The sequence below is a fragment of the Pelophylax lessonae genome (assembly GCF_965119305.1).
Source record: "Pelophylax lessonae genome assembly, chromosome: 4".
NCBI lineage: Eukaryota > Metazoa > Chordata > Amphibia > Anura > Ranidae > Pelophylax > Pelophylax lessonae.
The window spans coordinates 485,217,285-485,242,095 of NC_138771.1; the positions used below are offsets into that span (position 1 = coordinate 485,217,285).

General features: G+C 43.6%; 1 protein-coding gene across 1 annotated transcript in view; it reads left to right on the forward strand.

Annotated features, from left to right (window-relative positions):
- The window catches only part of LOC309554634 (uncharacterized protein), a 188,490-nt gene that overhangs the window by 141,221 nt on the left and 22,458 nt on the right, over positions 1-24,811 (forward strand). Inside the window, exons 24-25 of the mRNA XM_082256352.1 lie at positions 7,763-7,972; positions 13,997-14,161. Of these exons, the coding sequence (XP_082112478.1) occupies positions 7,763-7,972; positions 13,997-14,161 (375 nt within the window). The remainder of the gene's footprint in view (positions 1-7,762; positions 7,973-13,996; positions 14,162-24,811) is intronic.

Consider the following 24,811-nt stretch of genomic DNA (forward strand, 5'->3'; position numbering starts at 1 on the left):
CAATTGATGATTCTGAGAGCTCTTGGGTCAGAACCCCAATCTGCGCCTGAACGGCTTGACGTAGCAATAGGTACTTAAAAAATAATTAGTTTGTCACTCTATTCCAAGCCTTTAATTCATCAAATGAAATAAAAAGATTGGCAACAAAAATGTGCGAGGTGTGGGTTACCCTAAGTCGGGTCCACCACAGAGAGTCCGGGTGACCAAAGAGCTCTGGGAAATTTGGATTACGCCACAGTAGGGCATTAGGAGACACACTAACAATCTGTGATAACACTTTACTGCCCTTGTGCCAGGCCAGCCAGTTACAGTGCCTTGCGAAAGTATTTGGCCCCTTGAACTTTGCGACCTTATGCCACATTTCAGGCTTCAAACATGAGCATATAAAACTGTAATTTTTTGTGAAGAATCAACAACAAATGGGACACAATCGTGAAGTGGAACGAAATTTATTGGATATTTCAAACTTTGTTAACCACTTTACCACCGGAGGATTTTGCTGTCTTACGTCTGGGCCACTTTTTGCGATTCGGCACTGTGCGACTTTAACTGACAATTGCGCGGTCATGCAACGCCGTACCCAAACGAAATTTGCGTCCTTTTTTCCCACAAATAGAGATTTCTTTTGGTGGTATTTGATCACCTGTGCGATTTTTACTTTTTGCGCTATAAACAAAAAAAGAGCGACAATTTTGAAAAAATAACAATATTTTTCACATTTTTTATATGAAATTCCCCCCCAAAAAAGTGTAAAAATCAAAATTTTTTTATCATTTTAGGCCAATTTGTTTTCTGCTACATATTTTTGGTAAAAAAAATGCAATAAGCGTATTTTGATTGGTTTGCGCAAAGGTTATTGCGTTTACTAACTAAGGGAAAAGATTTCTGTCTCTGTATAAATGCACCTGCACTGTGATAGTCTCAGAGGTCCGTTTAAAGTGCAGAGAGCATCATGAAGAACAAGGAACACACCAGGCAGGTCCAAGATACTGTTGTGGAAAAGTTTAAAGCTGTATTTGGATACAAAAAGATTTCCAAAGCTTTAAACATCCCAAGGAGCACTGTGCAAGCGATAATATTGAAATGGAAGTAATATCAGACCACTGCAAATCTACAAAGACCTGGCCGTCCCTCAAACTTTCAGCTCATACAAGGAGAAAACTGATCAGAGATGCAGCCAAGAGGCCCATGATCACTCTGGATGAACTGCAGAGATCTACAGCTGAGGTGGGAGACTCTGTCCATAGGACAACAATCAGTCGTATACTGCACAAATCTGGCCTTTATGGAAGAGTGGCAAGAAGAAAGCCATTTCTTAAAGATATCCATAAAAAGTGTCGTTTAAAGTTTGCCACAAGCCACCTTGGAGACACACCAAACATGTGGAAGAAGGTGCTCTGGTCAGATGAAACCAAAATCAAACTTTTTGGCAACAATGCAAAACGTTATGTTTGGCGTAAAAGCAACACAGCTCATCACCCTGAACACACTATCCCCACTGTAAAACATGGTGGTGGCAGCATCATGGTTCGGGCCTGCTTTTCTTCAGCAGGGATAGGGAAGGTGGCTAAAATTGATGGGAAGGTGGATGGAGCCAAATACAGGACCATTCTGGAATTAAAGATGGAGTCTGCAAAAGACCTGAGACTGGGACGGAGATTTGTCTTCCAACAAGATAATGATCCAAAACATAAAGCAAAATCTACAATGGAATGGTTCACAAATAAACATATCCAGGTGTTAGAATGGCCAAGTCAAAGTCCAGACCTGAATCCAATCGAGAATCTGTGAAAAGAACTGAAAACTGTTGTTCACAAACGCTCTCCATCCAACCTCACTGAGCTCGAGCTGTTTTGCAAGGAGAAATGGGCAAAAATTTCAGTCTCTCGATGTGCAAAACTGATAGAGACATACCCCAAGCGACTTACAGCTGTAATCGCAGCAAAAGGTGGCGCTACAAAGTATTAACTTAAGGGGGCTGAATAATTTTGAACGCCCAATTTTTCCGTTTTTTATTTGTTAAAAAAGTTTGAAATATCCAATAAATTTCGCTCCACTTCGTGATTGTGTCCCACTTGTTGTTGATTTTACACAAAAAATTAAAGTTTTATATCTTTATGTTTGAAGCCTAAAATGTGGCAAAAGGTTGCAAAGTTCAATGGGGACGAATACTTTTGCAAGGCACTGTAACATCAATGGGAGAGTTGCGTGAGCATCAAGTAACAGTGGGTCTATGTAGTGCGTCAATAACATTGGGCTTAGACCCATAAAATGCAGATATTAGAGTGGTGGAGGAATTCGAGGAAAACTCATGAAGCCAGTCATAAATAAAGGTAAGTTGTGATACCAAGAAATAGTTCAGTAAGACAGACTGCGGAAATGGAAGAAATGATCAGTATTGCCTATGACAACTCCGCCAAATTTACAAAAACATGGGGTTGCTGGATCCATTTCCAAGGCACCCTGACAACATCAAAACAAAATCCCAAACGATAACCTGACACCAATCATTGTCTACCTTTAATAATATCTCTGAATAACTTTTATTGACCAATAAAATGCGGAAGCGATGTGTCACCCTGATTCCCCAATCCCCCTCCTATATATAAATGCAAAATCTTTCACACGCATTCTCCTCTTTACCCTCTGCATGCTAATCTCTTTCCCCTCCCTCTTCACTTTTTAGTTGCTTTCTCATACTCCCTACACCCTATTTAGCTATGCTAACCCAAAGCCTAGCTTATTAACAAATGGTAACATTTAAAGTGTTTGTTACGCCCCCAAAAAAATATATCCTGTACCTTTAAAGCATGTTATACAGCACATTGCTTGTGCTGTGTAATTTGGCACCCCGTATCACCTGAAAACCTGCCTGATCCTGCCAGTTTCTACCCTCCCCTCTGTACACTTACCATGGTATATCATGATTGCTGAGCCCTGACACCAAAGTCAGTGTACTTGCCTCTCCGCCATCTGCAGGTATCTGTCCTCCTCTCTGCTCACCCCTCCCCTTCCTGCCTGTCTGCTCCTGTGTCAGTGCCCACCCCCCCCCCCCCTCTTGCTGCATTTAAAACTTTTCTTGTCCTATGTAATCCTCTGTGTAGCCTGATTACTAATGCTCCTGTCTCTGTGTTTTGTAAAAAAAAAATGGCAGCTTTTCTGTATTTCAGAGTGGCTCCCGGCGATCACATGACCAGCCAGCTCTCTCTCTCCTCTCCTCCTCTCACCCTGCCTGACGTCAGCAAGGGAATCTCGGCCCTGCCCCCTGGATCTGTCAGATGGAGAGAGGAGAGAGCCGGCCGATCACGTGATCGCCGGGAGCTGCTCTGAAACACGGGAAAGGCTGCATTTTTTAAAATAAAACACAGACAGGAGCATTAATAGCTACACAGAGAATTATGTAAAGTTGTATAAGTTGGTTAACAACCACTTTAAGTTTTCCCACTTTCCACATGGCTCAACAGAATAAATTACCAGACACAATACTGACCTGGGCCCTGGCCAGTACTTCAACTGCTCGTAATCTTATCCTCCCACCTTAAGTTCACCATGTTTTACTCTGAACGTTTGCGTTCACATGTTTTTATGTTGCCTATTGTAAGAAGCAGGAATCAGGATGTTTCAAAATACTCATTATAATATTTATTCTAATGTACTACTGGAAGTTGTGTATGTGCCTCTCTAAACCTTGCTGTATTGTTTTATTTCTCTGTAAAACTCAATAAAAGTCTTGAAAAAGAAAAAAAAAAAAAGAAAGAAATAGTTCAGAAGATTCGGACAGGCCAATCCATCATTAGATTTGGAAACTTGGAGAGATGTTTTAGCGATACGTGGGTGAACCCCCTGCCAAAGAAAAGAGGTCAAAATGGAGTCAAGTTTTTGAAATAAATTCTTTGGCAAGAAAACTGGGGATGCCCGAAAAACTTAAAAAAAATTAGGTAGGTAAATCATTTTAAAGATATTTACTCGGACAATCAAATTGAGAGGCAAGGAGACAAGGTATGTAAACCTAGTCTCCATATGCTATATAATTGGTGCTATATTTAGAGACTCAAAAGCGGATAAATCAGAGGTAACTTGGATCCCTAAATACCTGAAGGTGGGCCGAATTGCCAGATTTGACTAAAGCAGATAATCATATTAAGATTGGGCCAATTGGAAAAGCCCCAGATTTGTCCCATCCAACTCATAGGCCAGAGACCACCCCAAACTCTTCCACCACCCTCATCAAAGAAATAAATGACGTATCCCAACCTTCTAGGTATATCAGCGAATCATCTGCATAGAGTGAGATTTTCTCAGACAAACCACAATAGCAAATTCCCCCCACCGTCGCCGTCTGCCACACCACCAGAGCAAGGGACTAGATGGCAAGGGCGAATAGAAGCAGCAAGAGAGGGCAACTTTGTCTTGTGCTTCTTTGCAGGGAGAACATAGCTGATATATCCTTATACGTGCATACCCTGGCCCTCGGTTTGGTGTAGAGCAAGCGGACCCATTTAATGTATCGAGACATGGTCTCCCAAAGTAAAGACCACCTGACAGTGTTAAAGGCCTTTACGACATCTAACAAAAGCACCAAACCACTTTTTTGGTCTGTGGCTGCTTTATATATGTGTAGATAAAGGCGACGAATGCTATCATAAGTGCTCTTTCTAGGTGCACCAAATGTAGGAACAACAACATTTATAATGAAGGTATACTGGACAGCCACTGAAGTATCTAGTGAATATTTAAAATGTACAGACTCACCAAGAGCAGTTTTGATAAAAAGCATAAAACAAAACTTTACTGGACATCAAAATACATAAAGCTTCTTACACATAAAAGTTACCATAAACATTACACAAAATACCACGACTTAAGCATATACTGCTATTCCGAATATCCCAAAATATCAAATAATACTTAGCTCTGGTAGTTAAATGTCAACAGCTTACACTGGATAGCTGGAGGAACATGACAATAGGAAATCCTGGCTGCGTGCTCGGTCTTTCCACATCTCCAAAAAACTGCCTATTCCTCATGCTATTTTTTTAGACTCTTTTTATAGTGCTGTCTACCAGAGACCACCCACAGGATGCAATCATTCCTCTTGACCACTCACAGGTTATTTTGTGAGTGAGGTTATCAACACATGGTTGCACTTCCTCCCACAACCACATGGTCAATTGGATATGCGGCAGCCATCTTTAAATACACAACATCAAAAGCTCACTAAACCACCTGTGGGTGAGAGATATTATTACACATATATGGGAACATTTGTCATAAATCAGTTAAAAATATCCACAACTGATTCGCTAGGCACGAAACCCATTTGATCCGGGTGTACAAGGTGGGGGATGACCTTTTGCAGTTGCATAGCTAAGAGCTTAGGAAGTACTTTCACATCATTATTTAACAATGAGATGGGACGGTAAGATCCGCATTGTAATTTGTCTTTCTCAGGTTTGGGCAATACCACTATCAATGCCTCTTACATGGAAGAGGGAAGCTCACCCTCCTCCAGTGCCGTTCCAAAAAGCGCATGTAGCCTTTTAGCTAGGTCATCTACATAGTTTTGGTACTATTCGGCAGGTAGAGCCTCAAACCCCGGAGTCTTGTTCGAAGGAAGGGAGTAAATAGTTTCTGTAATTTTCTCCATCATCAGGGGCTTATCTAGTATGAAACTGTGAGAGTCATCTAACTCTGGAAAGTGAGGCAGGCAACCCTTACTCAGAGTACAGGTTTTCATAGAAGAACTGAAACTCCTGGTTAATAATCAGCAGATCAGAAGAAACCGATCCATCAGGTAGTTGTATCCGTGGTATTGATCAGTCAGTGTATTCAGTGTGAGAAAGGTAAGCCAGCAGCTTCCCATTTTTCCCACCGTGTTCATGTAATCTAGCTGATAAATAAAGCTGTTGTTTCCATGTCATATCTACCATATGGAGTTATAGAGCTTTTTGTGCCCCGACTAACACTCACTGGGAGTCTAGAGTAGGATGTGCTGTATACTGGGCCCTAGCTGCATCTAAAGAGGTCTCTAAGGCCTGTAGAGTAGCACGATTTGTCTGTCGATGATGAGCTATATTAGAGATATAGGAACCCCGGTCAGTTGCTTTGAAGGCATCCCACGTGGGGTATGTAAAGAAAGAGTGGTCATTTGTCTCCCAATACTGAGTCATGTCCATGCGAATGGGGTTTTGGAATTCAGATGTGGAGATCCAAAGAGGGCTGAGTCTCCACATTCGAAAAGATGATTAGTGCCCCAATGTAAGATCGACTTGACAGGCAGAATGTTCAGATATCATTTGAGCTATATAGGAAACTGTTTGAATACATGGCTAAAGTCTGCAGTAGCTAATGCATTGTCCAGCCTGGAAAGAGCGTGATAAGTCTGAGATTTAAGTAAATAGACTCTGTTCCTAGGGTATTTCCATCGCCATAGATCTTCATATCCAAATAAGGCACACCACTGACTGATTCAGAGTGGAGAGGTTTCAATTGGTCCAAAGTTGGGTCAGGCATCAAAATAAAGTCCCCCCAAATAATAGTACCTACTGTTGGTAAATCAGAGAAATGAACACTCAATTCCTCAAAGATTACAGCTGTGACCGGGGGAGGGACATATACCACCACCGGTAGCAATGGCATGGCATAAACAGTGCATAGTAGAAAAACATATTGCCCTTTAGGATCAGAAATAACCCGGCCACAGGAAAAGGGAAGACCCTTTCAGAATAAAATGGACACTCCCCGGGCATAGTTGGAATAGGTGGAATGATATCCATACATTACCCAATGCTTTTGAAATGTAAGAACCTTGGACCCAATCAAATGGGTCTCCTGCAAACATAGGATATGTGGTTATTGATATTTAAAAAATTCAAATAAAGAAGCCCTCCTAAATTTAGAATTGAGCTCCCTTACATTCCAGGAGATACAGGTGACAGTGGATATTTAAATACTAAGGCAGGCAGGGTAAAAAATGGGCACAAGGCCCCGTGGACCAGCAATATGCCCCTTTACGCCTGCAAACCCAGAGGGAGGAGGCACGACAAAAACTTAAGGTCTCAGGGAGAGGCCTGCCAGGGACTCTATGACAGTGTCCTCTCGATGACTGATGCTCTGCTCAGTAGCATAAAAATGGCCTCAAATATTATGCAAGTCCTGGCGCTTTATAGTGATATCCAGTTTAAGTTCCTCCACCTTACCTAAGCGATCAGAATGGTTTACCTTAATTGTTCTGAGGACATCCAGCACCGAGCCTATCCTTGCTCTGAGAGGTTTGGGAGAGTGCACCAGTGGCGCTGATGCCCCTGGGGAGAGCAGTGGAAATGGCCCATGTGAAGAATTCTGGATTAGATGTCATAGAAGATTGATGAGTGGTGGAGCGGTGGCCATCTTAGCAGGAGCGCATGGTGATACTTATCTTGGCCGGGTGCCTTATTCTTTCGCCCTCTCATCCACCAAACCACACACCAAGAGTGCCGTATCCCACTCTAGGGATCCAGAAGAGAAAAAAGCGGAATTAGGGGATCAGGTAAGCAGGATTACTTAGGATTATACAGAGGAGAGCCTAGAGCTGCCAAGAAGAGCGTCTGTTCACATGCGGTGTTACATTAATTAATGTTAATAAAAGTATCACATGGGTAGCTCCTGTTCAGAAATACTTGGCGGAAATAAAATGGCAGTCTTAAAGTGTAATCACAGTAATAATTAAATGGTAGTATCAGGTTGTACAAACACATCTATCAGTCAATGTTATTTTTTGCAGATGATGTGACTATCTCCCCGAAGGACACACGCTGGGTGGGTGCCTGGTGGATGGGATTCCTGGTTGCGGGAATGATTAATCTGCTGTCAGCCATTCCTTTCTGTTTTGTGCCAAAGAATATGAAGAGGCCAGAGGTACAGAAATCTCCTGACTCCCTGACATTTAAAGAGAAAGAAAAGCTAGAGCCTCAGAAAAAGGCGACAATAAAAGGTGAGCAAAACACTTTTTTATTTAGCCTTTTCTGATGTCTGCTGGGTGGTTATGTGACCCTCTTTGTTCACTTTTTTCTTGGCCTTCTCCCAGCAGTATGAGGTCCAGTATGATGCAGAGAGCACCATTGCATCTACCATTACATGAACACACTGTGGTTGATTTACTAAAGGCAAATAGACTTTGCACTTTGTAAAGTGCAGTTGCACCCCACAAGAGCAGTTGCTCCAGAGCTTAATAAATGAGCAGAAGCTCTGCTGACTTCCATCATCCAGTCACGTGCAAGCAAAAATGCATTTTTTTTTTAATTTTCCTTGCATGTGATTGGGTATTCTTTGCAAAGTGAAGCTGTACCTCATTTACTAAGCTCTGGAGCAAATGCATTTGCAGAGTGCAATTGCACTTTGCAAAGTGAACAGTCTGTTTGCCTTTAGCAAATCAACTTCCTTGTAGTCATAAAATGTTTTGGTTGCACAAGATTTTACTCATGCCTTTATGACATGATCTTTGTAATGTATCCCTGCACGGGTGATCAGTTGTCATGTTATTTTGCTTACTACAATAAAAATCATTGTGCCAGAATCATCTAGACTGCACGGGGCATACTTAAAGAAGTTGTAAAGTCAGAAGGTTCTTTATCTTAATGCATTCTATGGCGATTGGCTGAGACACAGCTGTGGCACCATTGGCTCCTGTGGTTTTCAATCAAAGTCAGTTAGCCAATCAGGAGAGAGAGGGAGCGGAGCCGAACAGCAGCTCCATGTCTGAATGGACACACAGAGCTGCAGCTCGGCTCTGATGCCCCCATAGAAAGTTGCTTGCTGTGGGGGTACTCAACCAGAGGGAGGGGCCAGGAGCAGGAACGAGGGACCTGCAAAGAGGAGGATCCAGGCTGCCTTGCGCAAAACCAACTGCACAGAGGAGGTAAGTATAACATATCTGTTATTTAAAAAAGAAAAGACTTTACAATCACTTTAATATACTCAAAATATACTCCCTATCAGATCTAGTACTCAAAGGTATCAAGGAGAGGTTTAGTGATACTGTTTCGGTGTTACCTAATTGATAACTTACTCTAATACTCACAACTGTGTACCCATTAGGATGCTCATACAATACCCGAAGGTCTGCATAAGTTATTCAAGCCCAAGGGCCTGAGGAGTCAATTTTTCAGGTGCAGTAGGTTGTATTAATGAATTCACATAAGCAGATCAACTTGACACCCATGCAGGGGGATCAGAGTGTGAGGGGGGAAATTAGTGATATTAATAAGTACATTTTTGTGTGACAACTTTGTGGGGGGAAACGCCCAAAACTTTGATCTTGTAGCACTAGCAGCTTGTGTGCAGAGCTGCCCTAAGTCCGGGGACTTGGGGGCATACTGTGGAGAGGTAAGGATAAGGCAGATCTATGCACACTATTAGTAAAAAAATTAAGAAAGGAAAAAAAGGAGGAAGGAGCAGAGAAAAAATGAAGGGGGGGGGGGAAGGGTGAGAGAGGAAGGAGGAATCCCACAGGCTGGGGTTGTTATATAAAATCAATTAGGATAGGCCCAAGTTGTTTGGATGCAGAGAGGGGAAAGCATAAGACCACAAAAGTGACCATACTTTGTAAAATTTGGTTTGAGAGTAGCAATGGGCTTGGGTGTGTCTTGATTTAGTTCACCAGAAAGCCAGCACTGCACACCGCCGAACATAGGCAGCGTATGTATGTGCAGCTGTAGGTCAGAAAATGCCTCACTGCCTATGATTGGTGGTGTGCAGTGACAGCTTCCTGGTGAGCTTGATCCGAACACGCCTGAGCCCATCACCTATTGAGAGTCATGTAAGATACTAGACATTTTTTAATGCTCTTCACCACAGCAAATGAAACAGAGGGTTTCTAACAGGCTCTGGCAATTGCACGATTAGCAGCAATAAAAAAATAGGTTGCCAGCTTTTGTTGGTATGAGAACAGGCCCTGGATCGGACAATGTAGCAAGGACACTTAAGCATCCTTGCAAATTGGCATATGAAACAAGGAATAGAGGAGCCCAAACACCCTGGACCAGAACCCCGTTAGACAGGGGCAGGACCACAAGTATCAATAACGTCCCTTTGTTGGCCGCAGGCCCCTAAAGCACCTGTCACTATACTATGGGTTCAATCTCGCTATCTGGGCTGGGATCCAATAACATCTTAGGAGGACCTTGTATGTAGCCTTTAAGGGTGCAGTGTTGAAGGAACACTTTACAATAGAGGACCAGGCTTTGCTCCACTCCTCGGGGTCAATGGATGTCGCCAAGTAATGTTCCCACTGGGATTTAAAAGAAGCTGCAGCAGAAGGGTCTATGGCATTAAGGGAGGAGTAAATACTTTAGATGGTGCCTGGGGAGCTGGGGGAATTAAGGCAGGTGTGTTCGAAGGCTGTTTTTTGTAAGGGCTAAGAAGATTTGGGAGTACAGAAAAAATTCCACCGGCGGTGCCTCGTGGGCTCCCTGAAATGAAGGTTAGGAGGGGTCAGGAAATGATAGAAAGTGTCTGACCTCTGTGAACCCGTTGGATGACCACCTGGAAAAAGATCCTGGTTGTTCGAAGCCAGGCAAAAATAGAGGGTTATTGAAAAGAGTGAGGAGCAGAAGGAAGGGAGACATAAGATTACCAGAATAGCAGACCTAGTCCCAGAGATTCAAGCTGTGGAGGCTGAGGGGGTTTAGGGCAGGGGGGGGGGCAGAGCCTCTGGAAAAGCCACAAGAAAGAAGAAGAAACAGGAGCTGGAGCGCAGTTGGGGAGTTCCAAGAGTAGACACAATGGGCGCAGTAGGAAACCGGCAGTTTCCCTTAGTCAGGCCATCCCATTGATGTCATTTGGGATGTGGTTTCTGCATAAACACAGCGGTTGCTCCAAAAATTTACATCCATGTGGGTCTGAGTGCATGTCCTCATGTATGAGCTCATACTGTCTGTGTTCGGGGTCGTGCACCCACACAGATGTCAGACTGTGAGCTGCGGCTGTGCCCATGCAACCACTGCATCCCAATTGACATGAATAGGACAGCCTGCATGGGGATGCATGCAACAACTGGGCACCCCCATATGGATAAACACAGCCCTCCATGGGCATACACTTTAGTACACCCTAGAAATTTTGCAAAAATTATGTAAGTTATATTGTGTTTGTGTACACCAATAATGATTTTAGTGTTTTTTGTGTGAAAATATCGGTTTGCTAAACATTTGCACAACTATTGCAGGGCCTAAAAAATCAGTAGCACATTTTTTCATTCTTCAGGTCATGTGCTTTCAGAAAATATATGGTTTGGGGGGGTCTTTTACAAACTCCGAAAAGCTGTATGTGAAAAATGATGACCTTCGATTTTTAGAGTAAATTCTTTTATTTTTTTTACAGTTTTGCGCACCATGCCTTTTTACCATTTCAAAAAATGGTGCAATTTAAAATTTACAAATATTTGATATCTATTAACTCAATACAGATTAAGCTTTTATATTTAGTAGGAATTTGTCAGGAATGTTGTAAGTTTTGCTATGTTTGTACCTGCTAATAATGATTTTAGTTTATTTTTAGCAAAAATATTGCTTTGATAAACATTTGTGCAAATATCGCAGGAGCCCTAAAATCAATAGCAGCTTATTTTTATTCTACTGGTCATGTGCTTTCAGAAAATAAATGGTTTAGAGGGGTCTTTTACAAACCCTGAAAGCTGTAAGTGAAAAAAAAAAAGACCTCCAGATTTTTAGAGAAATTTTTGGGTATGTTCGATTTTCACCATTTTGCAAAAAGAAGCAAGTTAAAATGTAAAAATATTAGTTATTTTCTTAATTCAATATACAGGTTTAGCTTTTATTTTTGGCAGGAATTTAGTATAATTTGCTGTGTTTGTATCTGCTAATAATGATTAGTATTTTTAGCAACAATATTGTGCTGATAAACATTTGCGCAAATATCCCAGGGTCTTAAAAATCTGTAGCACCTTATATTTACAAACTCTGAAAGTAAAAAATGAAAACCTCCAAACTTTTTGAGAAATTTGGATATTTACATTTTTATGTTTGTTTTTCACTATTTTGCAAAACGGTGCAATTGATAAATAAAATTGATAAATATTTGTTATTTATTAACTCAACACGGGTTCAGCTTCTATGTTTAGTAGGAGTTTAGGAGAGATTTAGTAAAATGTGCCGTGTTTTTATCTCCTAATAATGATTTTAGTGTATTTTTAGTTAAAATATTGTTTTGATAAACATTTGCGCAAATATTGCGGGGTCTTACAAATCAGTAGCATCTTCTTTTATTCTACAGGTCATGTGCTTTCAGAAAATATATGGTTTGGGGGGTCTTTTATAAACCCTCAAAGCTGTAAGTGAAAAATGAAAACCTCCAAATTTTTAGAGAAATTGGATATTGGCATTTTTTTGTACGTTCAAACTTCACCATTTTGCAAAAGGGCGCAATGTAAAATTTACAAATAGTTGTTATTTATTAACTTAATACAGGTTAGCTTTTATATTTTGTAGTAATTTTGTAAAATGTGATGTGCTTTTATCTGCTAATAATGATTTCAGTGTAATTGTAGCATGTTTTTCAGGCATTGGGCCTGATTTGGGTCTGCCATTGTTACCGGTTACCTCTCCAGCCTATGTGAGCTGCGACCCTGGGTGTGAGAACTGAGACATTGACAACTCTGGCATCTTTGTTTGGTTGTTTTATTGTATTTTTAGCGGATGGGAGAAGGGAATGAGTGGGATACTCCTTTGGCTCGACTATGTACAATTCTGGGACTTTTATAGCAAAAATGCCCATTAGCGCTGTCTTGACTGGCAAGCGAAAGCTTACTGGCGCTTTGAACACACGGTATCTCTGAAAGCTGTGCTGGAACTCCGACTTAAGTCCAGAATATCCAGGACTGTAGAATATTGAACTTCTGACACTGCTGGCACTCACAAGTCACTGACTACTCCCTCCAGCCTTGCACTGGCTTGAGGTAGCTTGTTGTGAATTTCTGTTTGGCTGCAACTCTTAACTGATTCACTGCACACTGTGCACTGACTCTTCAGGGTCCAAACTGCAGGCGCCCCCTTTAACTCTTCAGGGTCCCCTGACTAGGTACCCCCTCTATCACTTCAGGGTCCTTTACCTTGATTACCCCTTTACAGCTAGCTGACATTTGGATCCTAGAGCCTTCTCCAGAGTGGTCCCCACTGAGATTGGCAGACCCCCAGGGGCAATCCTCAGTACTCAAGACCTGTGTAGGCTTTCCTGGGACTGGACCCCTCTTTCCCTTCACTGGTTCTCGGCACACCGGATCCCCGCAGCTCAACTCTGCATCCTCTAGATTCTCAGACAGCACCCCGAGACATCCACTTCCTCAAACAGGAGGAGAGACAGCCGTTCTCTCCCTCCTGAGAATCTGCTCCTGCCAAAGACGCTGAGTCACGCGCTCCCCTCAGACTTATACCCACTCCCAGAATCCTTTGCAGCAGAATCTGCCTTCTGGGGTAGTGACAAGCCGGAATGTGTCCCTGATTGGGTTTCCTCCACTGCCATATGAGAAGCCTCTCACAGAGCCAGTGGGGAGACTCCCCTCTCAGCAGACACACCTGGAAGCCATGACACCCTAACCAAAAAGCAATCATGGCCCTGCTGTTGGGCAGATAAGGCCCACCATGGATTTACCTGGCACCTACCTGTAGGGTGCTACATAATTTTAGCGGAAATATTGTTGATAAACATTTGCGCAAATATCGCAGTGCCTTAGAAATCAGTAGCACTTTGTTTTTATTCTACTGGTCATGTGCTTTCAGAAAATATATGGTTGGGGGGGGGGGGGAATGGGGTATTTTTGAAACTCTAAAAGGCGTGAGGGAAAAACAAAAAAGCAATGGAAAAATTGCAAAATGGGTCCGGCCAGCTACGTTTAAAAGTGGAGCGCAGGGCCTGGCAGCGAAAAGGGTTAAACTACTTGCTAGGGGACATTAAAAAAATATATTGAAGTTGGGCATTAACCCTTTATGTGTCTTCCTTCCAGGATTCATCCTAGCACTGAAAAAGCTGGCCTGTAACCGTCTGTATATCTTGCTGATGGGCATGACATTGCTGCAAGTAAACAGCTTCATTGGCTTCATAACATACAAACCGAAATACATGGAGCAGCAGTATGGACAGTCCATCTCCAGGTCTAATTTCATCACCGGTGAGTCCCAAACTATGCAATCACATCATGCCCCATAATATGATACCAATACATTAAGGATATGGAACTAAGGGAAGTCACATGGTATAATATTGATTGAATGCAAACGATAATGATGAATTATGTTAAATATCACGTTGAAAGTATTTTGCTATATCTGTTCGCTAAGTGCAAAAAATACCTGCTGACCGGCTGAAAATAAACGCTTTGTTCTTTCTACCCGTGCTAACCGTTTTTAGTTATATTGTTCACAGCTTTCTCTGTGAACTCTAAAACACCTCTATACTATGTTATGAAAATGAGGAAAAGGGAGGTGTTCTGTAATCCTCTCCTAGGATGACAACGTTGCTCCTCCATAGATACAGTACAGGGAGTGAGAGTTGTCACTCTAAGACAGGAAGTGTGTCACTGGCAGGATAACCTGGGGAAGATGAAGGAAAAATGTCTAAAAAAAGAAAATGAATGCAGCCACCACATCCATGTAGTGGTAAACCTAAATACACTTCTCAAAAAAAAAATTAAAGGAACACTTTGAAAACACATCAGATCTCAAAGAGGAAAAATATAATTCAGGATATCTATACTGATATGGACATGAGTGACATTGTCGAGGGGCCGGACTCTCCTCAGTTGGCCACTGTCCCCTCCCCCTCTAATGCTCAAGCAGGGTCCATGGATAAATGGCTTTTTCTGGGGGAGCTGTGTTGGCCCTTCTGTTGCCTACTATTCCTGAGCTGCATCACCTTCCTCTCCCCGGAGCGCACCTACAAAAGGCTGGACAGGTCGGCAGGGGGAGGTCAGGCCTCAGTGGAGGGGGACCCCGGCAGCCTGTATGCCCCTCCATGGCCCCTCTATGGTTTGGTAATATCGATCCCCAGCAAAGTCCCTGTTGCCTGTACCCTACTGCAAACTGTCAATTCCTGGAAACAGAAGCAGACAGGAAAGAAGGGGTTAATAGACTCCCATTGCCCCTTCTCCAAATTACCTGCCCACAGAAACAGGAAACCAAGCAGGGATCAATGCTACATGGTAAGTTGTACAATAATATAAGTCAATGATGTTCTGTTCTCAGAATCCTGAAATTCTATCTGCAGAGGACACCTAGACCCCACTGCTGCACCAACACATGTCCTAAAAATTAGGGGGTGGGGGCTGTAGCCAATCACCATATCATTCCTCCCCAATCCTGTTGGAGGAAAATGACAGCTGGAATCTGATAGGCCGCTGCGGTAAGACCTCCTCAGTTCATTTTCTCTGCTATAAAAAAGGGGGTGAATTACCAAAGGAGTATGAAAATGCATCTTGCAGAGAAAACAATCTTTGTCCCTTTAGAAAATGAATCCCACTGAAACAGATCCATTACAGCCACACCTAGCTATAGTCCACAACCTCTGGGGTTTACTCGGTATATGGATTTCTGGCTGAAAAGGAATCCATATCTGTATACTGTACTAGGTACATTTTTCAAAAATAAATGCATATATGATTTAGCATATCAGTAAAAATGCAAAGCAAGATGCCCTTCAAAAATGAGAGGGTCCTTTTGGTTTCATTTAGGCATAACGTGATCATTGATCAACATTGGATGGTCGTCCAAGATAGCAATATCTATCGATATATCAATATAGCTATATATATATATATATATATATATACAGTGCATTGCGAAAGTATTTGACCCCCTTGAACTTTTCAAACTTTTGCCACATTTCAGGCTTCAAACATAAAGATATAAAACTGTAATTTTTTTTGAAGAATCAACAACAAGTGGGACACAGTCATGAAGTGGAACGAAATTTATTGGATATTTCAAACTTTTTTAACAAATAGAAAACTGAAAAATTGGGCGTGCAAAATGATTCAGCCCCTTTACTTTCAGTGCAACAAACTCTCTCCAGAAGTTCAGTGAGGATCTCTGAATGATCCAATGTTGACCTAAATAACTAATGATGATAAATAGAATCCACCTGTGTGTAATCAAGTCTCCGTATAAATGCACCTGCACTGTGATTGTCTCAGAGGTTCGTTTAAAGCGCAGAGAGCATCATGAAGAACAAGGAACACACCAGGCAGGTCCGAGATACTGTTGTGGAGAAGTTTAAAGAGGGATTTTGATACAAAAAGATTTCCCAAGCTTTAAACATCCCAAGGAGCACTGTGCAAGCGATAATATTGAAATGGAAGGAGTATCAGACCATTGCAAATCTACGAAGACCTGGCCGTCCCTCTAAACTTTCAGCTCATACAAGGAGAAGACTGATCAGAGATGCAGCCAAGAGGCCCATGATCACTCTGGATGAACTGCAGAGATCTACAGCTGAGGTGGGAGACTCTGTCCATAGGACAACAATCAGTCGTATACTGCACAAATCTGGCCTTTATGGAAGAGTGGCAAGAAGAAAGCCAGTTCTTAAAGATATCCATAAAAAGTGTTGTTTAAAGTTTGCCACAAGCCACCTGGGAGACACACCACACATGTGGAAGAAGGTGCTCTGGTCAGATTAAACCAAAATCAAACTTTTTGGCAACAATGCAAAACGGTATGTTTGGCGTAAAAACAACACAGCTCATCACCCTGAACACACCATCCCCACTGTCAAACATGGTGGGGACAGCATTATGGTTTGGGCCTGCTTTTCTTCAGCAGGGACAGGGAAGGTGGTTAAAATTGATGGGAAGATGGTTGGAGCCAAATACAGGACCATTCTGGAAGAAAACCCGATGGAGTCTGCAAAAGACCTGAGACTGGGACGGAGATTTGTCTTCCAACAAGACAATGATCCAAAACATTAAGCAAAATCTACAATGGAATGGTTCACAAATAAACATATCCAGGTGTTAGAATGGCCAAGTCAAAGTCCAGACCTGAATCCAACTGAGAATCTGTGGAAATAACTGAAAACTGCTGTTCACAAACGCTCTCCATCCAACCTCACTGAGCTCGAGCTGTTTTGCAAGGAGGAATGGGCAAAAATTTCAGTCTCTCAATGTGCAAAACTGATAGACATACCCCAAGCGACTTACAGCTGTAATCGCAGCAAAAGGTGGCGATACAAAGTATTAACTTAAGGGGGCTGAATAATTTTGCACGCCCAATTTTTCAGTTTTTTATTTGTTAAAAAAAGTTTGAAATATCCAATAAATTTCGTTCCACTTCATTCATGATTGTGTCCCACTTGTTGTTGATTCTTCAAAAAAAAATTACAGTTTTATATTTTTATGTTTGAAGCTTGAAATGTGGCAAAAGGTTGAAAAGTTCAAGGGGGCCGAATACTTTCGCAATGCACTGTATATATATATATATATATATATATATAATATATAGCGGTGTCTGTCACATTCATTGTTTTATAAATATGTCAAATGCACTGTATTATTTATTATAAAATTGTATTATTGTTAATATTATTTATTATTAATATTATTATTAGTATTAACAATATTAAAAAGCATTAATCAGGTAGATATTAAGGTGTGTGTTAGTTTCTATTTAGGGTAAATGTTAGGTATAAGGTTATCAGTGAATTCATATATACACACAATAACTTATTGATCTTTGCATAAAAATATCTAACAGACATAGGGTTTATTTATAAAAGTTTCCCTCCCAAGATTCTGGAAAGGTTAACATTTTTCCCATTGAATCCAGTTAAAATATATGTAATTCATGGGTCAAAATTGTGTGAATCCCTTATGCTTATGATCTTTGTAATAATAACGTTTTATCAGAAGTAATCCTCTCCTATATTGGCAGTAGCCCTCTTCCTTCCATTGGCAGTAGCCCACTTCCTTTAAGAAGTACCCATCTCCTATATCAGAAGTAGGCATCTCCTTTATTAGAAGTACCAATCTACTTTATTGGAAGTTGTCCTCTCCCTTATTAGAAACAGTCCTCGAGGGCGTGGCTTGTAGATGATGTAGACGGACGTGCTGTGCGCTCTCTCCGCCACTGATCCTGACATTTATCCTGCTCCCTGCAGAATCCGATACCATCCATCGTTTCTACTTACCTCCCCGATCTCCTGTACCTTCTACCTATCTGCTGGCTGTGTTTCCCAGCTTGGAGAGATGACTCGGAGGGGTAAAGACACGCCGGTACTTGCGGACCCTGCGCTCCAAGATGGCACCCGACCGCCCCGCTCCGCCAGGGAGGCCGCGATGAAGCTCTTCAGCAAACCTTCTTCTAAGGAGACCCCACAGAAGTCTCCCCCTGGCCCTGAGGATCCCGGCACTCTGTCGGTGGGGATGGATGACCCTTGGCCTGCGGATGCGGCCTCCAACGCCTCCTGGTATACAGTGAGTACGGCCCGCCCTACTAGGCCTGAGTCGGACCGGGGTGTGATAGTTGAGGACTCCCCGGAACCTACTCTGTGGGATATCTTTGCGGTTGTCACATCCAATAATAAGGCCATTGCTACTCTTACATCGGAGCTTAAGGGGGTGAAAATGGAGGTGAATCTAGTGATGCAGGATATGCAAAAGTTGCGGGACCGAGCGGCTGCTGTTGAGGACAGGTTGGGCACTGTAGAGGATGAAATGGCGCCATTACAGCGGGATGTTCATCATATGCAACTCCTCACATCAGGACATTCCTCTCGCCTGGAAAACATGGAAAACAGGCTCCGCCGTAATAATATCAGGGCGGTGGGCATACCTGAAAAGGCGGAGGGGAAAGACCCAGTCACTTTTATGGAAAACTGGCTCCTCAACTCATTTGGCAGGGATGCCTTTACTCATATGTTTGCTATTGAAAGGGCCCATAGAGTACCTGCTAAGCCACCGCGACCTGGAGAGCCTCCACGCCCGTTTCTGTTTAAGCTTCTTAACTATAAGGATAGAGATGCCTGTCTATTCCTTGCCCGCACTAAAGGGGACCTTATCAAGATGGATAATACTCGCATTTCTTTTTACCCGGATTTTTCGGCTGAGGTGCAACGCCGCAGGGCCAAATTTATTGATGTAAAGAAACGCTTGCGGAAGTTCAAGGTTAACTATGCTATGTTATACCCAGCCCGCCTGCGGGTGGTGGCGAATCATGAAACCCACTTTTTTGATAATCCACTTGCTGCATCTACTTGGCTGGACAGGGTGGAACCTACCCTGGATCGGGCTCGTGTTGCCCCGGCTTAAAGGACTGCCTTTATGTCCCCTATACTCTGGGAGGAAGTATGTGCTTGTCAAGTTACCTGTAAAATTCTGCACCATTGCTCCCTTTTTTTTTTTTATGGCAGAGAGTGTGAAGTGATGGTTCCAGTTGTTCTTCTTACTTTGCACGGCACTGTAGGTACTGTAAGTTCCTTCGGATCCAGTTTTGCTGAGGCGTTGGGGCCCCCTCATTGCTCTGTCCTATGTGGACGCTTGCTATTGGGTTTGACCCCCTTTTTTTCTATTTTTCTGTGATTACGGACTGCACCCTATTTTTGAATGCTATCACAAGTGTTTTTTTTGCTGACTACCTCACCTGTTGTGAGTACTTGGCTGTTGTTCTATTTGCTCTTTTTTTGCTGCTGCCAACCGTTTTAAACCTATATGTGGACATTGTACATGCCAACACTTTCTTTTGTACCACCTACATGCTGCTCATGTTGCTTTTTGTGCTATTGTGGTTTTCCACCTGGGTTCTATGGGAGACTCTGTCTGTCCCTAATACGTATGCCATGGTTTTCCCATTTGCTCTGTCTCAGGCTAGTCCCCATTATGCTGTGAGGTGCTTCCCCTGGTTTTCTGTTGTCTATCTCGAGCATGGCTAATCACTGTACTGTGGTCTCCTGAAATGTTAGTGGACTGGGTGATAGTGTGAAACGGGTGGCGCTGTTTTCTACTTTAAAACGATATACTCCTGCTGTGGTGTGTCTCCAGGAGACTCACCTGCAGCCTTCCACTCTTCCTCTGTTGCGCCGCCGTAATTACGGTACCCAATTTCACTCCACCCATTCTGCCTACTCTAGGGGGGTCAGTATTTTGATTTCTGACACTGCACCCTTTCAATTGTTGTCTTCTAAAATTGATGACCAGGGTAGATATATTTTTCTATTATGTAAGCTGTTTTATTTTCAATGTATACTGGCTTGTATTTATGTGCCCCTGCCCTTCTCTCCAGTGGTGCTCCAGGTCTTGGCTCAATTTATGAGTCCCTACTCTGCTATAGTCCTGGGGGATTTCAATAATGTGCTGGACAGGGGCTTGGACATGTTTCGCTCGGGGACCGGCTCCCTGGGCGCCTCGGGTCCTACCCCCTTCTCCCGTTTGTTGGCGGAACTGGGCTTGCAAGATGTGTGGAGGAGTAAGAATCCAACAGCACGTTGTTACTCCTGTTACTCATCCTCCTATAATGGTCTGTCTCGCATTGACTTTTGTCTGGGTAATGCTGCTTGCTCTGTGACTCAGTCTGTACTTTATGCCCCTAGAAATATTTCGGATCACTCCCCGCTCGTGGTTCGGCTGGGGGGTCTCCAACCGGCCGGCCCCCGACTGTGGAAGGTCAGCCCCTTCTGGCTCCCGCTCCTCCCTGCTAGCGATCCTAATTCGCCGGCCTTGCGAGATTTTCTCTTACATAATGAGGCCTCCGCATCGCCCTTGGTGGTGTGGGACGCCTTGAAGGCACAACTTAGGGGGATCCTTATTACTCAAATTTCAATGATTAAATCTAGGACTAAGGACTGGGAGAATCAGATTCTCGCTAGGGCGGGAGATGCAGAGCAGGCATTTGTGTCGGACCCCACACCTGTTAATGAACGGCGTTGGCTGGAGGCCCAGGCCCTATATAGACAGATTTCTATTACTACTGCGCAAAATAAACGTTTCTTTATACAGCAATGTTATTGGCTGTATTGCTAAGGCTCAACAGGGTATCTCCCACATTGCAGCGGTTCAGGCTCCTGATGGCGCGCTGGCTCAGGACCCTGTCCAGGTTGCCTCTGTGTTTACTGGATACTTTAGGGCCCTATATTCCTCTCGGGTCTGTCCTTCCGAGTCAGACCTGGAGGACTTTCTAGTCGATTGTGAATTCCCTCAAATTTCGCGGTCTCAGAGGCGGGAGTTGGGTAAACCTCTGACTGTTGAGGAGCTGTCTGTGGCTGTCTCCCAGATGGCGAACAATAAGTCGCCCAGGGCTGATGGCTTCCCTACTGAGTTATATAAAATGTACGGGGATACCTTCCTCCCGGCCTTGCTGACTACCCAGAATGAGGCTCACAGGGTGGGAGAATTGCCAGACTCTATGCGGGAGGCGATAGTGGTCGTTTTCCCCAAACCCGGAAAGGATCCATTGCTCCCGGACTCCTATAGGCCTATCTCCTTGCTTAACATGGATGTCAAGCTGTTGGCTAGAGTGCTGGCAAAACAGATTGGGGAAGGTTGTCTCCGGGTTGGTACATGTTGATCAGTCGGGTTTTATCCCTGCCAGGTCGACTTCTTTGAATCTTCGCAGGCTGTTTTTAAACCTTCAGCTCCCGGTTGATAATCCGGGGGGCAGGGCTATTCTTTCGCTTGACGCTGCCAAGGCTTTTGACAGCGTCGAGTGGCGGTACTTGTGGGTGGTGCTGCGCCGGTGCGGACTCGGTGCTGCATTCATTTCATGGGTTCAATTGCTCTATACTGGGCCTAAGGCACGTATTAGGATTAATGGATCTCTTTCTGACCCTTTTTCTCTATACCGGGGTACCAGACAGGGTTCGGTGAGTCAGTCTCGCGGGTTCGGCAGAGGTCAAGACACACACCCGACTCATATGATTTGCGATGACACGCCCCGCTCATTGGCTGCAGGTGATCATGCAACATCGCTTGGCCTATCTGTGCTGCAGGGAATTTGGCGCGCCCAGTAGTCGAATTGTAACTGTCGTGATGGTACGTCGTGTGATTTCTTTCTTAATATTAATCCCTTCATACTAACTATGTGGAGCAAAAAAAGAAAGTGGTCACACGAATATGTACAATATGGATTCACTTGTATAACGGAACGTGATGGGAGTCAGCGTCCTAACTGAATGATTTGCAATGCCAAGTTGAGCAATTCTAGTCTAGCACCGGCAAAACTAAGAGAACACTTCCTTAAGCTGCATGGAGATGGAAAATACAAGAACACAACGCTCGCTGAGTTCAAGGTGAGGAGAGCCAGATTCGATGAAAAGGCTAGTCTGCCTTGTTCTTTAAGGCTGCATTCACATGTCAGCGTATGGATCGCGGGCAGAATCGCCGTGATTCTGCCCGCGATCCGGAAATCATTGCAAATTGCGGGACGCCTGTGCGTTGCCGTGATTTGCAATAGCACCCCAAACGCTGATCGATGTTGCCGCGATTTCCACCTGCCGAATCGCGGTAACATCGCGCAAAAAAAAATCGCGGGACGCATTACGTCCAAAAAAGTACAAGAGCTTCTTTGGAGCGTAATGCGTCCCGCGATTTTTTTTTGCGCGATGTTACCGCAATTTGGCAGGCGGAAATCGCGGCAACATCGCTCAGCGTTTGGCATTTCTGCCCGCGATCCATACGCTGACATGTGAATGCAGCCTAATGGTTTTGTTCATTTTGTGCACCTATGTATAAATATATACCTATGTTTTGGAATTTGAAAAAATCATATTTTATTTTTTCAATTAAGAAGGGTTCAGTGAATGCGCATATGAAACTGGTGGGGTTCAGTACCTCCAACAAGGTTAAGAACCACTGCTCTATGCGGACGATGCTCTACTGTATCTGGGGGACTTGGGAGGCTCTCTGCAGGAGGTCATGTCCCTTATCACCAGATTTGGTACATTTTCTGGCTTTGCCATTAATTGGGACAAGTCGGTACTGCTCCCCCTGGACCCCCTCCCGGGGGCGCTGCCGTCTGTTGCCTCACAACTGCAGGTGGTCTCTACTTTTAAGTACTTGGGCATCGTGATATCCGCTAACCCTAAAGATTATAGCACTTTGAATCTCAAACCCCTGCTCACTCGATTTCGTGCTAAATGTGCTAGTTGGAGTAAGCTTCCTCTTACGGTTACGGGTCGGGTGAATTTAATTAAAATGATATGGGCACCTCAGCTACTCTATATTCTGCATAATTCCCTGATGTGGATACCTAAATACTGGTTTGATAGGGTGGACTCCCAGTTTCGGGCACTTATATGGAAGGGTGGTGTGGCACGTCTGAAACTTGAAATTCTGCAATACCCTATGGACAGGGGTGGACTAGCCCTCCCCCATACACAGATGTATTTTTTTGCGTCTCAGCTGCAGCACTTCACGGGATGGGACCTCCCTGACTGCGCGGACCCCTCCCGGGCTTTGCTTGCGCTGTCTGACTTGGGTTTTACTTCCTTCTCTCTGATGGAGATGGGGTTCCCTGAACTGCCCCTACACTGCCCCACTGCATACCTTTTTATTCGATTTTGGAAGGCGGTTAAACTAAACTTGGGTCTCTCTGGCTTCTTTGCTCGTACCCCCTGTGGAATAACCGTCTATACGGGGAGGTTGCTAGATTGGGAGCCTTCCCTGGGTGAGTCTGGGCAGGGGTTAAATATTTTTCCCAGCTGTATGACCGTATTTTTACGCCTCTGGCCCAACTGCAAGCGGAATACCCGCAGCTTGGAAATTGCCGCTACCAATACTTACGTTTGTCTCATGCACTTCGGAGCCAGGGTCGCCATACGCCTCTGCGACTGATTGAATCTCCATTTTTAGAATCCATCTTTTGGGATAGTGAGAAAAAGGGTATTATCTCTAGAATATATACCACTCTCCTGGCCTCCCTCCAGGACTCTTCCCTGCTCCCCTGTAGGGCTAAATTGGAAAGGGATCTTGGCCCCATTGACGGTGATAAATGGGAACAAATCCTTGAGGCGGGCCCCCTGGTTTCTGTATCTGCTAGCCATAAATTGTTCCACTTGTTTGTGCTACATCGTATATATAGAACCCCGAGACAGCTTCACGCATGGGGCAGACGATCTTCGCCCCTGTGTCCTAAATGTAAACTGCCCACCGGTGATTTTATCCATATGCTCTGGAAATGCCCTAAATTGGTACGCTACTGGCGATTTGTAATATCCACTATCAATGACGTATATCAGGTTCAACTTCAATTGGATGCGCTGGTGTGCCTACTGGGGGGGTTGGATGAGACGCTTTATCATCCACATATATTTGTGGCTCTACTTCGACTGTTGTATTTGGCTAAGAAGCTTATTGCTAGATTGTGGATGTCTTCTAGCCCCCCCACTGGTGCGCAGTGTATCCATTCTGTTAATTCTATTTTGACACGTGAGAAACACACCTATTACTATAGAAAAACTCCTTCAAAATTCGAGAGCATATGGGGCTCCTGGTTGCCTTCTTCTGGAGTAGCTCCCCCTCAACTCATCTTAAATCAATTGCTTATGTAGGTGATGGTGAATTGTTGGCAGTTGAGACAATTGCAGCACACTATGTTCGGTTTGTTGTTATAAACCCTTTTTTTTCTTTTTTTAGTTTTATTTTCCCATACTGCATATGACATGGCATTGTTATTCCCTTGTGGTTATGCTCTTTGCACTGGACAGCATTGTCTTCTGTGATCCTTTATGGTTGTATGTACATCTGCACTGATTTTTATATCTTCTGTACAGTGTTTTTTCTGTTCTATGCCATTTCTCAATAAAAGTTTTTTCTGATTTAAAAAAAAAAGAAACAGTC